General features: G+C 45.3%; 1 protein-coding gene across 2 annotated transcripts in view; it reads right to left on the bottom strand.

Moving 5' to 3' along the window:
- Nucleotides 1-15,447, bottom strand: part of CLVS1 (clavesin 1) — a 103,660-nt gene that overhangs the window by 6,805 nt on the left and 81,408 nt on the right. For both annotated transcript variants that reach the window (XM_074551498.1, XM_074551503.1), the window contains 2 exons: nt 14,042-14,152; nt 12,658-12,893 (listed from right to left, as the gene is read on the bottom strand). In XM_074551498.1, the coding sequence (XP_074407599.1) occupies nt 12,658-12,893; nt 14,042-14,152 (347 nt within the window). The remainder of the gene's footprint in view (nt 1-12,657; nt 12,894-14,041; nt 14,153-15,447) is intronic.

Raw genomic sequence — 15,447 nt, 5'->3', positions numbered from 1 at the left:
TGAAAAGGTGTGTGTGTGTATCTAATTGCACCTTAACCTATTGAAAAATAAATTGTAGTAAGACACCAAAGTACCTTTGCCCTGACTAATCTTTGTAAATTGCAACTATCTTTACATTCAAAGCACCCTCTTGCACAACAATTTAAGCAATTTTGATTTAAAATGGTAAATAAGCAGTACAAAACTTCCCTTGTTTGGCAAGCAGGAGTTAGTCTTTGGCCCTGTCAATGCAGTGGACACTGCTCTGGTGGTATCCCATGGCCAGCCGAAGTTGTTCATGGCACCAGACAAGGGCATTTCTGTTTTGCTGTCTTTCCATATCAATATTTGGGATGGAGTGGAATAGTAGAACACAAACAAATAATCTCAGTGATACTCAGTGACAGAAGAGGCAACAGGCATAGATAAAAATACAGGAACTTCCAGTTTTTACTGGGGAATGTTTAAACACAGAAACAAATTGCTCAGAGTGGTTGTGGAATCTTCATGCTTAGAAATATTCAAAATCCAGATGGACACAATCCTGGACAACTGCTCTAGCTGACCCTGCACTGAGCAGGGGATTGGGTAGAAGATCTCCAGAGGTTTCTTCCTCAACCTTTTTGTGAATCTGTGCCCACAGAAATACCAACTTTTCTTAACCATCCCAATTCATCTTTCTCTATCCTGACAGGGCAACTATTTTCTTTACAAGTCAATTATGCCTTTGGGGTGTCAGCCTTCACAGTGTGGATGACATTCAGCTGCTAAACATAGATATCTGTGGCCATTTAAGGCACCATAGGGTATCCAAAACAACTGATTAGATAACTGAAGGTTATGGCTCTTGGTATTATAAAGGACTTGTAGAGGATTCATGTCATCCTGGAGTAACAGATGGAGGCCAAGAGGCCATCATAGTGCCTGATTATACTTTGCAGCATGAATGCAGCTACTTTGTCATGTTCAAGAAATGTCCAGGTCATTTTGACCTGAGCCAGATATGAACTAATCATGTAAGCAGAAAACAGAAATAGCACTGGCCTTCTCCTGTCAATATATTTTAGTCACTTGTGTTTTGATTCATCTCATTATCAGACATCTATGGTCACTCTGTGCTGTAAATGGCAGAGAAATAAACATTCTTGGGGTGCTGTTCATCTGACTTGTTCTAAACATATGGTATAAAAATATGATTCATGGGTTACCTGCATTGGAGTCCCTGCTCTGATGCTTTCTCATCTGTTAAAACCAGGAAGAACAGATTTCATGACTTGTGAGGCAATGTTTCTTACATATCACAGCCACAACTGCCTCACAACTTCATTATTCACCTTCACTATATTACCTTCAGTACTCACCAGAAACGTGACACTTGTCCTGTGTGTTCTGCAGCTCTGGAATTATCAGAGATTATATGTGAATTCAAAACCTTCTGGTTTCCTTCCTTTCTCATCTAAAAATTCTCAGTAACCAGTTTGAAAGATCCTTGGCTATGGAGAATCTGGTTGACTTAAATTTTAACAGAAGTAGACAATTGTTTGTATCACACAGATAGGGTCAGTGCCCTCAGCTGGCAGACACTGTGCCTGTCTTTCCTTAACCTGATCCCTGTGGGAGACTTAGCTCCTGTAAGAATACGTGATCACAGTGGACTCGGAGCTAAATCTGAAGTAATTAAAAGACAATTCAATGCCCATAGACTTTACTAATCTAGATTCCAAGGCTAGGTAACCTTTCTTAGGAGAACAAAATGAAAATGGAAAGAGGAATGAATTCTCAGTCTCACTTCTGAACCCTAGGTACCATTTGAGTGTGGTCCATTTAAAGCGTCAATCAAACCCCCCATGGTTGTTTTACTGCTCAGCAAGAATATTTGGAAGTCTGGAAAATCAACAATACCCAGCTGTTTCTCCAGCAGGCTGGTCATATATTTCAGATGACAGCACCGCATAGGTATGTACATCAATGTCTAAGAGAACAGATGGCTTTATGTGTGTGGCCACTTTTATGCAACTCTCTCCAATTCAGTCAAAAACCATGCAAGAAGACTGGATGCAGACTCCTAGCTGTGCTGTTTTCAGAAGGCTCTTCTCAGAATATAGCTGCAGTCAATCAGCTCACAGGAATTGATGTTTGCTGGGTATCAGGTTTGTTTCCCATAAAAAACACAGTACAAAATCCTGGACTGAACCAACAGTAAGTGCCAGTGTATCACAGCATGTTTGTCTTTAGAGACATCCTCCAATTCTCTGATCCCTCATTTTATGCTCTTCACAGGAATGTTGATGTGCTGCAGCCCGCAGGAGTGAAGATGTCTTTGCGCTGGGCTTCCTTTCAAGGGTTCGTGAATGAAAAAGGAGGGTGGCATGTCTTCTTCCCTAAATTCAGGAGGCTTCAAGCTCTCAGAGTGACACACTGCAGATCACATTGAGTGACTCTATTTTCTACCTCTCACCTCCCATCTGCTCATTTCACTTAAATTCCATTCAGATTTCACCAGTACCTTAGGGCTGTTCATCTCCCAGTCATTCATTCCCTTTACAGAACATATTTTTTTAAATCACACTCAAGAACATCAATGCTGACAAGGTGTGAGGGACATTTTTCTCTCTGCCTTTCTCCCTCCATCAGACTGTAGAGGTGGGTGTAGCACCTCAGTGTGTTCTGCAACACACCTCACTCAAGTGTATGGCTTCACTGCATGGGGAAAACAAGGATTTCTCCTTGGTATCACAGAAACAGTGCAGATGTACATGTGTGAAGCGATTGTAGCAAAAGGTACCCTTTTGTTATTGAAGGTGCTTGGAAAGGAAATGTTCCCCAGGTGGTGTGGGCAGATTCGGCAAGCCCTGCTCAGCAGGGCACAATCGCAGTGCAGCAGCCATAGCATGGGGTTCTGTGCCCAGGCCACAAACACTGCTCAGATCTCTTGCCAAAGCAATTTTACAGCTTCTACACTGGTGTTGGCTCACAGCTGTGCATTAAGACAGCAGAGTATTGTGCCACAGAGACCTGCCCAGAGGGGCAGCTTTGGTACACCAATCTCAGCACTGCAAAGAGATGCAGCAGCACCAATATTTAGGGGCCCAGGGGCAATAGCAGTGCGAAAACTCTGGCATCATGTTGCTGCCAAGGCTCTGCCCTCAGGACTGTGGTGCAAGCTGCTGCACTTCCCAAATGGAAGCTGACTTTGTGGCCACTCTGGCAGCAGTGACAATCTTTCTCCCTGGTGCTAAGCACACCCTAGTGAGAGGTCTCACTGAAGAGGCAGCTGCTGCAGAGTGAACCCCAGCACAAAACTCCTGATCCTCCCTGCACAAACCAGCTCTTGCCATGTCCCTTTGTACCTGAGAGCTGGCCACAGCTGCTTCTCTCCACATAAACCCTGAGCACAGCTCACTGCAGGGTGTGCACAAAGAGGGGTAGGGATGACTCTGCACCACATTTGGCTCTAACCATGGCCTGGCTATCTGAGCACCCAGTCCTGACCTGTCCCTTAGCCCACACTGCCCTCCAAGGATGTGGTGTGTATCCTTTGGCACTTGCTGTAAAAACAGGTTTCTGATGGGCTAGGAGAAGTTCTCAGCTTATTGCAGACACTCTGAATTGTATAAACATACAGAAATGCTTAAATGTGTGACACAGCACATACAGTCTCATGCCTTCAGGCCACTGAGACCCAGATGGAACCAGACCATATATAGAGCAAACACAGCCAGACTCCTCTGGCAGGGCCTATCCCTGAGAAATGAGGACAGGAGTTGGTATTTGCCAGCAGCCTTGGAATTAAGGTGCATATCTCAGTCGTTTTCCATCAGAGTGGATTTGCCCAATATCTCGTTCTCCTAAGTGTTCTGAGCTTCTGTGACAAGATCTAGCCTCAGTCCAGGGCAGGGGAATGGCATGAGTGGGAGCTTTCCCTGGCCATTTCCCTTCTCTGCTATAGACTGACTTTTCCACATGCTTTTTTTCTCATAGAAGGAATAGCAACACCTGCTTCAGCAAGGATTTCCTGGAATACCCTTAGTCCTCTGGAATCCAATATGTCACCTATCACATGGTAAGCCTAGTCACAGGATCAAACAAAGACAACCCTGCAGCAGCAAACACCAATTTACATCAGATTCAACAGAGCTATTATGAAGTGTTGAATTTGATGTCAAAAAAAAAAGAAATTCAGGCCAGATAATGAAAAAAATTTCTTCTCACACTTTATGAATATTCACACATGAACACACATGCACTTGTCATGAGCACTTATGCTTTTCCTGCTTATCCCCATTTCCTTGCCCACCAAGCTCTCTGTCAAGCCTAATGGCCTCCTTTTCCCAGACAATCCAGTGCTTTACTCCTGCTCCATCTTTCAGTCTGCCATTTCTAGCTCCCATTCCAGTGACTCCAGTTCTCAGCATCTCAACCGGATCTGCCACTGAGTCATAGTCTCTTCACTAATATGTGGCAATACCAAGGAGGACAGAGCACCAAGAGCAAAGGGGATAAGTCTTTCTACTTCCCCATGGTACATCAAAAGTTTCCTGTCCTTCAGAAGAACAGCACTACAGCATGAAAGCAGCCCTGCAGATGCACTATTTAGAGTGGAAAGTCAAGCACTACCACAGCATGAAAAACTAAAATGTAGGTTGTGGGAGCTGCAGTCCCTTGGCCAGGTGTGTGTGGGTGTTGAGACCTGTGCCTTGCACCCTGCTCCCAGGAGCACACTCTGCTCTTTCTCAGAGGACTCTTTCCTCCCTCAGTGCTCAGCATACACTGTGATGTGCTAGTCAGTGCCTTTTCATTCTGCTTTCTTGTGGTGATTCAGCATGTGGCTCTGTGACACATTTGCTGCATATTAGTCCCAAGCCTGCTCTGAAGATAGCCTTTTTTAATTCCCTCCTGAGCTTTTCTGTGGAGTTTATCAATGCAGTACTTTTGTGCCTCCTAAATGCTCATTCATTTACTGCCATAGCATGACTGTGAGAGTGGGTTTTCTTTTGATTTTCATTTTGCATGTGGAGAGCTGAAACATAGTGAGGTTAGGGTGTAAATGTTCCTCCAACGGGGTGCCCAGTGTTGAAGGTCTGATTTTGCAGAGCCCTCAGCCTTAAGTGGCAGCTTGTGTGTTCAAAGTACATGTCCCATTGATTTCTGTTGCAGGCAAGTGCTGAGTATTTCTGGAAATTAGACCCCACAGTCTATAGCTTGGCATGTTGAAAACAAGCAATGTGCAATCTCACAGTCTGTGTGAAATTTGGCTCAAGCTACTTGCCAGGCTGACACAGGGGCTCAGGGGGAGAGGGAGAGCAGGGTCTGCTTCTCAAGGGTTGTACCCAACAGACTGAACCTGGTCTCCACCAGCCATTTGTTGCCCACCAAGTGTGCGTCCTAGTCCATCTGCTTCCAGTCCTTTGTGCCCACCTCATCTTTCAGTGTGCCTTGTGGCTCCCATACCAGTGACCCAAGTCTCCAGTACACAGACGGGTTCACCACTAAATCCTCTTCTCTCCAATTCTGCTGCCAGCAGCAGGGAGGATGAAGCTCTGCAAGTAAAAGGTGTCAGTCTTCCAGTTCCTGGCTCCATGCCATGGATTGGCCTAGTGCAGAGACAATTGTGATCACAAGTAAAAGTTGTAATTACAAAAGCCCTCTACACCCCACGGCCTAGGCAGGAGATGCACATTGTGGGCATTGAACCATCAACACAAGCTGAACAAGTTTATTTATGTTGGGAGGCCAAGCTAAAGCATGAGGAAATCTGCGGGGCCATTAAATGCTAAAATTAAATATGTTTCTACAGGGCATGTGTGAATTGCCCTTTCAAAGGCTTGTAACTCAGACAGATGTAGGCAGATTTTTCACAGGACAGCAAAAGACATAAGCAGTGTAAAACCATTTGTTTTATTAAGTGTCATGTCTCTAATCTAAACTACTAAACTTTTGGCAAATTTATAGCCAGTTGAAGACATAATTTACAGCACAGTATTTTAGGCAGCCTGAACAGCACTGGTTCTGCCATTCTCACCTCTAGCCTGTGTTTGTGCACCCATGCACTGGGAATCGAGTGCTGCAAACAGATGGAATGAAGCCCACACTGCCAATGTCCCCAGAGAGCAACTGATTTCCTGCCTCATCCCAGGGCATCCCCAGTGCCAAGCTGCCCATCCCTCCTGTCCTTGGTTCAGCTGCGGCTGTGCAACTCACTTGGCTTCTCTCACCACAGGTTCCTGAGGATATTCTGCAACATCTCCCCTGTAGCCTCCCTAGGAGCTGCTGATGTGCCAGATCCAGTGGCTGCTTTCCACTTCTTTCTGGATTCTGTTTAAAAGCTATAAACTTTAAAGAGAATATATAACTTTAAACTCTATATTACTAGATAATGCGTACATTACACAATATACATGTCCCTAGGACACCTTCTTTACTACCAATCCATGTCTCATTCATCATCTGTGTATGGGGGAAGCACTTCTGCAGAAGCATTCAGAAATTCTCCTTTGTTTGAAATAATTTATAATAAAATAGTGAATGTAAGCCTTATGTTATAGGTCTTGTGTATTATAGAGTTATTTTATCACAAGTTTTTCCCTTTTGCCCCAACACAAATAGAAATGCACCCCAGCTACAAGCAGAGCAGCCCAGCTGCCATCCATGGGCAGTGGGAAGTGTTCACACATTTTCATACTGATTTTTATTTGCTGGTATTTTACTACTTCTGCAGTAAATTGGTGCTGACTGTGAACCGGCATAAAACATGACCCATAAAAGCAGAAACATATGGCCAAGGAACATTAAGGTCACACTAAGGATAACAACTAGAAAGGTCTGCCTTGCAGAGCCCAGCTGGGCATATGGAGAAACAAGTCTGAATAAATAAAAACCTTACATAAGTCACCCCCATGAACGGCCCCTTTTGGTTCTAAAACTGTTCCAGTCGGCATTAGTGCGGACCAGTTGTAAAATCCTTTCTGGAAGCAGGATCCCATTTCTGAGAAACAGCAATTAGTTTCAGCAGTGAGTTCATTTGAATATATCAGGGCTTTTAAAAACACACACATCAGGAGGCAATAATGGCTAAACCCTCATCTGTACTTTAAAATCCTTTTACTCTAATCTGGGACATAAAAATCCACATGCTGTAACTCAGCATCATGCATTCCAACAGATTTTTTTCACTGTATTTTCAAAATGCATAATATGGGGGCTTTTGATGAGCCTAGTAGTCAAGCCATTGAGTCTTTGGGTGCTCAAGTCCTTTAGGAAACAGCCTCAAGTTCTACCAGGAGAGGTTTAAATTAGGTATTAGGAAAAAATTTATTTACTGAAAAGATTGTAAACATTGGAACAGACTTCCCAGGGAAGTGGCGGAGACACCATTCCCTGGAGGTATTTAAAAGATGTATAGATGTGGTGCTTAGGCACAAGGCTTAATGGTGGACTTGGATTAACTTGGACCTGGTGATCTTAAAGATTTTTCCCAACCTAAATTATTCTACAGTACTATGATTCCTTAAGTTTTTATTTTACATAGAAAAACATAATGCACCGATTGTACATGTTCATAATTAGTGTACTTGGCTCTACTTTAAAAGTTTTACCCTACCTCTGACTTTACAGCCTCGGATAAGCTTGACTCTGTGCTAGTAATGCTCTTGCAACCCATGTTGTCCTAAGAATAATTTTTAACCCCAAATTTGAATAAAGTTACAATTAATTATATTTTGATTAAGTAAGTTTGATTCAACAACCCAGGTTGTTTAGCCAGAATATACATGTAGTTGTTTGGTAAAATTTTCTTTCTCTGCAAGGCAATTTTAAATTTTCCAACCTGTTTGCACTGGCAGCAGGTTAAAAGCTAGTGCTCTTTTGATACCTGGGAGGGCAGAGAAGGAACATTCAGCTCCCAGGCTGTGCTTGGTGCTGTGCAGGGAGCAAGCAAAGGCAGAGAACAGTCTTCACCACTTGGATGAGGAGCAAGATCAAACATCAAGAATGCAGGTGAAGAAGGGCAGTTCTTGTAAAGAAAAGTGAGTGACAGAGAGGGAACGTGCTGCTGCACCTTACTTGTTGCTGCTTGACTCCGGTGTAAGAGCAAGGGTGGCACTGGAGAATAAAGGAAATTTCCAAGAACAGACCTGTTTCACATCTTCTCCAGCCACTGAATCCATCCCTTCACCCTGAAGATGCTCCCCCACTGCCTTTAGGTACCCAAATAACTACAGACATGGATCTCCTACTGTTGAGAGAATGGGGCTAAAAAATTGTGCCCTATTGGCACAGTGATATGCTGAGAGCAGTCACTGACTCTTTAACTGCTATGCTTAGCCATCCACCATAACTATTTGTTAAACTGCATACCCAGATAAAACCTCCAGCTGCTCCTAAAAACAACACTTCATCAACAAAAGCCAGCATGAACGCCTCAGGCAAATGCTTTGCTTTTGTGTGAGCTCCCTGTTGACTCAAGGCCCCTTTCTGACCATCAGAGATCACAGAAGACTTGGCCGCAGCTGAAAGGGAGGTCATACTCTTCCCTGTGCTCCAAATTTTGCACCATTTACATGACTCTGAAATCCCAAAACTCCTGAGTGACAGGATTACTGGATGGATGTGGACCCTTCAGAAGAGATGGCTCAAGATAGGGGAAGGGCCTGTTGCCATTGCTGCCCCCAGAATTGTCTGATGGATGCAGCCAGGCTCTCAGATTAAACTAAATTTGCTGTATTAATGCTGGGTTGCATGTTTACTACCTTGCATATTTCAGACTTCACTGAGCTGAATCTTAACAAACATACATTCTGAATGGATTTTTATTATTGTTGTTCCCCCTCCCTCCCTGGTAATTAAGACTCGTTATGTGGAGTCATCAGCTGTTTTGCTTTGTTTCCCATCTGTTCATGGTGTACTTGGGATCCCAGACAATACTGCAGATGGGAACGCCATTTCCGCTGGTTTGGTTTTGCTCCAGTGGGACTTCGTGTGGCCACTGGTGGAAAAAACACAATGGTTTTGATTAAAGATTTTCTGTATTGTAGACTCTTGTCAAATCTCAAAATTTTCAAGATTATGTCACTGACTAGAGTCAGTGGCAGCCTTTCTCTAAGAGGGTTTTCAATCCTTTCCCCATCTACAACACCTCCATTCTCTGAAGTCAACAAGGACTCTTTCTGGAGAACAAATCTTGTGCAAGTCACAGGGAAAACCACACCTTCCTGTGACTGGGAAGAAGATAATGTTCTGGTTTCATTGCTGTTAAATGGAGCAGAAGTTGGAATCTAATGAGACTGTGCTATGCAAGTTTAATCTCCTGTAGCCCCTTCACATTAGTCTTTCCCTCCTGTATCAGTCAGACTGTCATACTGACAGTCTGACTGGCACACTGTTTCTGGCCTCTGATGGCTAGCAAGCCTACTCTGAATTGCAGCCAAGGTATACTTTGATCAACTTAGGTACCATTTGACCTCATACCTAATGCCTAAATTGTCATTTTTCTCAAATATTTGTTTTCTCTCCCCAGATTTTATTCCCTTCAAATCCATTTCAACCTTTGCTATCTGAAGTTAAACAAACCACTGTCTTCTATAGCTTCTTGCTGGAAAATTATGGCCTCTGCTTTCCTCATGCTCCCCAGAGTTCTCAGGTGAATTTATTTCAATTTACATGTCCCTGCCATGGTGACAGGAGCCGAAGCACTGCTGTCAGTCCTAAAGCCAACCTACAGGCAGGTACCTGCTCCAGCTTCAGCCCCTCTCACTTCTGCTTAGTGCCTCATTTTTTACTTGGCCTGCATTTGGAGATTTATTTTAGTTCTCAGCTTGGTCTCAGGAACATCTTGAAAATGGCTTCCTTCCCCCCCCGCATTCATTTGTCAATGTGGGTTACACGGCTACTACATTATTTTGGTCAGTCATTCTCTGATTCCATTTCCTGGCAATTTTCTTCCAAATCTATAATTCCTACCTTGGTTTCTCAGCCTCCCTGCTACTAAAATTGCCAGACACTATTTTTGGAGTAGGTGTCAAGGGCGAGCTTCTCTCCAGCTGTAGAGAATGGTGGCATTTCATTTCACAGGGACACATCCATGTGGTCACAGCTCTCAGCTGTTACAGCAGCACTGAGCTCAAAGATTCCAGGTGCTTTAACACTCCTCAGGTCCAGTGGCAGCTTCAGCAAGGATGGGCTTGTGTGGCTTTACAGCCAGTGGCCACAGAGCCAGGAGGGGCTGCAGCTCTGCATCCTGTCACACAGCAGGACAGTGCCACAGCTGGGAACAGCCACTGCAATTTCTGCCCCCCAGGTAAAGCCAAGTCTCACAAGCACTGCCCTCCCCTGCAGCGGCTACAGGGCAGGCAAACTGCAGTGATGTCTGGGCAGCCAGAGAGGAAAGGTCCTGTAATTGTTCAGGCTTTTCAGCCTTGAATTGCAGAAACCTAAGAAGGCTCAGTCCTTGCATATTTGCCCCTTTCAGTGGAACACGATTGCTAAAGGAAAAGTCAGTGACCTTTACCTTTGTTTTTTGTTAAACTGATCATTTCATCAGAAAAAACCACAAAATTAACATGTTGCCTTAGAGTGTATGCCAGGGCAGGAGGACCAGAGGAGATATTTTCAATAAAACTAGAAATTGTTTTAATAAGGGAAAGAAATGATAGAAAAATTGTGAGGGAGTTATATTTAAGATGAAGAATAATGTCAGAAGATCACCTATGCCTAGTGCAAACCTCTCTGGAGTATCCAGACATCTCAGTCGTAGCCTGAGTTTCACATTTTGTTAGAGATATATGAACCTAAAGAGGCAAGGAGGGGAGATATATAAAGACAGGTAATGCTGGTAGAAGTCTGGAGACCATTTAAGATGCCTTAGATATAAATCTGATAAAAAAATAAAATCCAATAAAGCACACAATCATGCTTTCTAAACATAGGCTTTTACCTGTGATTGGGCCAAACCACAATTTCAGGAGAAGAAAAATCAAAGCAAATACTCATAGGAGAAAATCTGTTAGAGCTGTGAACTTTTCACCTTTAACAGCAAGTAGTGACCACGGGGTGCAAGATCAGATGGCTGACTTAACCGCCGAGTAACAAAATTAGGCTAAAAGTTAGATCTGGTCTGCCCAGAGGCAACATGACAAATTAGATTCATCCCCTCCCCGTATTTGTATTAGTGCACTTTTTTATTAGTGAACAGATTATAAAAGAAGGCTTTGCCTCAAGGCAGGGTTTTCTGGCACTGAACTAATTTTCAAGCTGAGGCTCTCCCCTGAGGGCACAATAAGACCCTCCCTTCTTTGCAGCCAAGCATCAGATCCTCAGAAAAGATTTACCTGCGAACAGCTCTCAACATATTTGGAGCTTTAAAAAATGGCAGATTTCTTTCTATAAACCTACATAAATGGGGATAGAGTTTATTAATAAAGAAATATTTAGTAATTTTCTAAAATAATTCAGTGTATTTCACTGAAAACATTTATTAAAAATAAATTGGTTTAAACTCAGCTCTCTGGGGCAGGCTTTGTAAACTCATGCTGGCTCCCAGCCTCAGTTGGTGGTCAGGAGTGAGGACTGCTGACAATGCAGGTGGCCACCCCTCTTCATGACAAGGCTGCAGGCTCACACCCTGAAAGTCTTGCGGCCCTGTGAGCTCTTGCAGTCAGTCACAAGTGTTAGTGTTTCCAGCACGAGGCCTCACTTTGCAGACACAGCTGCGTGGCATCCCTCTGACCTGGAATGGAGCTGTGAATCAAGAATGCATTTCTTTTTTCCTCTGAAGATGAAAGACTTTCAAAATTAATTGCATGACATTATGGCCTGTCTGTGTTGTCAGCTTTGATTTTGCTGTGACAAAATGATGGCCGCTCCCTGTCACGGAGAGTGATGCCGGGCCTGTGAGCACGGCACTCATCAAGTGGCAGCAGTGAGGAAAGCATCACTGCAGGGAAAGCAGTTTCATGGAGGGGGTGCCAGGGGTGAGGTAAGTGCAGATGTTACACTCACACAGGGAAGCCTGCATGGCCATGGCTCGCTGCAGCTGGTGCTGGCTCAGCCATACCACCCACAGCTCCGTGCCAGGTATCCAACTTCCTGACCCCATCCCCACAATCAGTCCAGCTCTGAGGGTAACACACTCCAGAGGTGTCCTTTTGAGCACTCAGAGCTGAATGCACAATCACTAGAATTAAAATCAGAGCATTTAAAGAGCAGCTCTGCAACTGCCTTTGCAGTGGGAGCAGAAGGAGAGGGAGAAGACCAACTCCTTTTCCCTTTAGAGGGCAGTGGTGTTCACCATACAAAAGCTGCTTTTCAAGGAGGTAAATCCCTCATGGATAACAAGCGGGTCAGCGGCAGCAGAGGAGCAGAAGGAATTGCGACTGGTGCTGAATTGCACTGGGTGCACTGCACCGTGCAGGCCAGCACCTCACCCTGATGTACTTTCTGTAATGCTCTGTGCAGGGGCTCATTAATTTCCCCTCATTTTCATGCACAGTAATCAGACAAGTAATTACGGTTCTACTGAGACTTCCTTTCTCCCACCACACCATGAGCACAGCCCAGAGTGAAGCGCTCCTCACCATAAACGTTTGCCAAATGACTGCCTCCCTTTGAGCCAGATGAGCCCTTCCTGTGAGATTTAACCTGTTCAGGGAGCCAAAAAGAGCTGATTTTGAGGGCAGTACCAACCTTTTCATGGGCTTGGGCGAGGCCTCCCTCTCCAGGTTGGAGGAGGCGTGCTTCACGTGCATGGCGTTGTAGGAGGTGTGGGTGTACTCGTTCTCATCACTGTAGTCAGGTCCCAGAAGCGTTCGAGCCCACGTGCCCATGTCATAGGGAGGCAGAGTGCCCCCAAACTCAGAGGGCAGGCATTCGGGGTGTATTAGCTGGTGGAGGCTGTTCAGGTTGTTCCCGTGAAGAAAGATCTTTAACAAATAAAAGAAAAAGTTCAAAGTCGTCACCCATTCCTTACTTCATTAAGTACAATAGCAGCACTAATGATGTCTGGAGCATCATTAGTTGACGCTGCAGCTTCAGGTGGGAATTTCAAAAGCTCTCAGGGCTTACTCAGTTGGCAGAAGAGGGGGGATTAACCTAGGGGTGGGCAGCTGAAGAATTAGCCTGGCACTACTAACACTTCTGTAAACTCCGATTCGCTTGCTTTTGGCACTTGACAATTTCAGTTTCTTAAGTACCAGATCAGGAGAGGCAGAAGTCAGGAATTATGACTGATTATTGCTACTGTAAGAGGATAGAGGCTTACATGAAGAGCAGTGACAAGAAAAGGGTGACAGCGGAGCTTAGTAAAAGCAGGCATAAAGAGTAGGACTTCAGCATCTGAGGGGGCCTCTAGCCCTGCACCCCAGCACAGACACTTCCAGGAGGTATCAGGCTGTGTCACCACTCGGTGCTGCTTCAGCGACACTTGGTTCTCTAATCCCTCTTTGCTTTCAGATGGGTCCTACCCTTTTCCTGCCTAGTCAGACCCACCTCAGGGTGGACTCTGGGGTCTCCTGAGGGATTATTTAGCTGTTGCTTGACAGACTGCAGAGAACAAATGGCCAGGATGACTGCAGAACCCCCAATTCACTTGGGTTTCAGTGGAGAGGATCTGCCTCCTGTGCAGTGTGAGCAAACAGCCTTCAGGCATGGGTACTTTTGGTGGAAGCAAGTGAATTACCATCATGTGAAAACAGTCACCCTGCTGAAGGAATGAAATATGAATTTTTTTACTCCTACAAAAAGAGTTGAACTGAATTTTCCCTCGCTTGCAAGCAACTTCAGCCAGGCCTGATAGTCCCTCTACATTGCCAGCTCTCTCTATCCCTGAGCATGTCCCAGTAAAATGTATCCATGCTTTGTTAGTGATAACAAATTTCTGGTCCCTGGCTGAGTTATTGATTCAATCCAGACCATTCCAAACTCTAATTTTTAATAACAGCAGCAATTCTCTTATACCACATGGAAAATGGAGAGGGGAAAAAAACCCCAAAAAACTAGAAAAGAAAACAGGCAGCTACTTGGAAAATCCAGGTCTGCAGGTTCCTCCCCACCCTCACCCCCATCTAGTTACCCTTTTCCTTGTCTTGTCTTTGAGGAATGGTTTGATTAGCGTGTACAGGGCATGGATGTACCAGGGCTGATTGACAAAATGGACTCCTCCAAAACGTGCAGGAAAGCTGTCCTATAGAAAGAAAGAAAGGAAGGCAGTTAAGAGATGCAGTGCTTTACTCCGGCAGTCAATAGGATGAAAGTCGGAGGAAAAATCTGTCTCTTTCCATCTGCAAACGAGCTCTGGGAGGGGGCAGGAGGAAAATGGAGAAAGAAAAAAGATGCCTGTAAGCGTTTGTATCAGTTTCCTCTGTGGACAGAGGCAGTCCCTTCGCCCCTACACACACTGGCACATCAATTGCCGAGGAGATGCTGAAGATTTAAAGTCGGGTCTCCAGCCACTTCTCACGAACATTTTTTAACTCCGTCAGGGCATCTGACTCGGCCGGCCTGGGAAGTGAGCGGGGGGTGACGAGGGGAAGCTCTCTAATTTCTCATTGTAAAGCGCAAGGCAAGCCCCCGGTTCCCACGCACAGCGCTGCTCAGAGCTCACCTTTTCACCCCTCGGCCTCCCTGCCTCCCCCTGCTAAAATCATCATTACAATGGCTGACCTTTCGGGGTGAGCAAGCAGCGTGTTACAGGGAGGAGGATGGGTGGGAAATGCTGATAAGTGAAGGTGTGGGGAGAGCGCACCATGGCAGCACCATGGAAACTGCGGGAGCCGCTGCCCGGCTCGGCACGAACAGCCCGGGCATCATTGAGATGCAGGGAGCGTCCCGCTGGAGCGGCGCTCGCACAGCATCTCGCAGCATCCTCCGCCAGCCCGCCACGCCCAGGACAACGGGAGGTGGCTGCTGGCCGGTCTTTACAGGTTATTGCACATTGCGAAGGGTGTTTTGCACCTACGAGCTTACCCAACAAACGCCAGTCAAGGAAGAGCCTAGGATTTTTTTTTTTTTTTTTTTTTTTTTTTTTTTTTTTTTTTTTTTTTGTGGCATAAATAATGGGACGACCGCTGCGGCTGTGTGCAAATACGCTCGCAAGGGGAAGAGAGCAGCCTGTCTCTCTGCTGTGAAGGGAGATTCTGATGAAGCCGTCCTCATCCTGTGTGTGCTCCTAACCCCTGCAGCTCAGCAGGAAAAGCAGAGTATAATCAGGTCTCCTCCTTCAGGGCTTTGGCTCTGGGACTCAGGCAGGTTCCTTCCCCCCACAATTAGCACAGGGTGTCCTGGGGCTTTCTCTCGCCTTCCTCCCGAGCATCAGAGATTGAGCACAGCTGGTGAGAATACAGGGTGGATTTGTGAGATGATATGAAAAAATCCCCTTATACACCTGCTCTGCAGAGCTTCTCTGCTGCTTCAAGGTCAATTTTTCCCCCAGATTTAGCAATATGTATGCATACAGAACCTCCTTCAATCCAGGGCACA

This window comes from Zonotrichia albicollis, chromosome 1 (assembly GCF_047830755.1).
Source record: "Zonotrichia albicollis isolate bZonAlb1 chromosome 1, bZonAlb1.hap1, whole genome shotgun sequence".
In the NCBI taxonomy this organism is placed as follows: domain Eukaryota; kingdom Metazoa; phylum Chordata; class Aves; order Passeriformes; family Passerellidae; genus Zonotrichia; species Zonotrichia albicollis.
The sequence above is the reverse complement of the archived record's forward strand: the minus strand, read 5'-3'. Positions and strand labels throughout refer to the sequence as shown.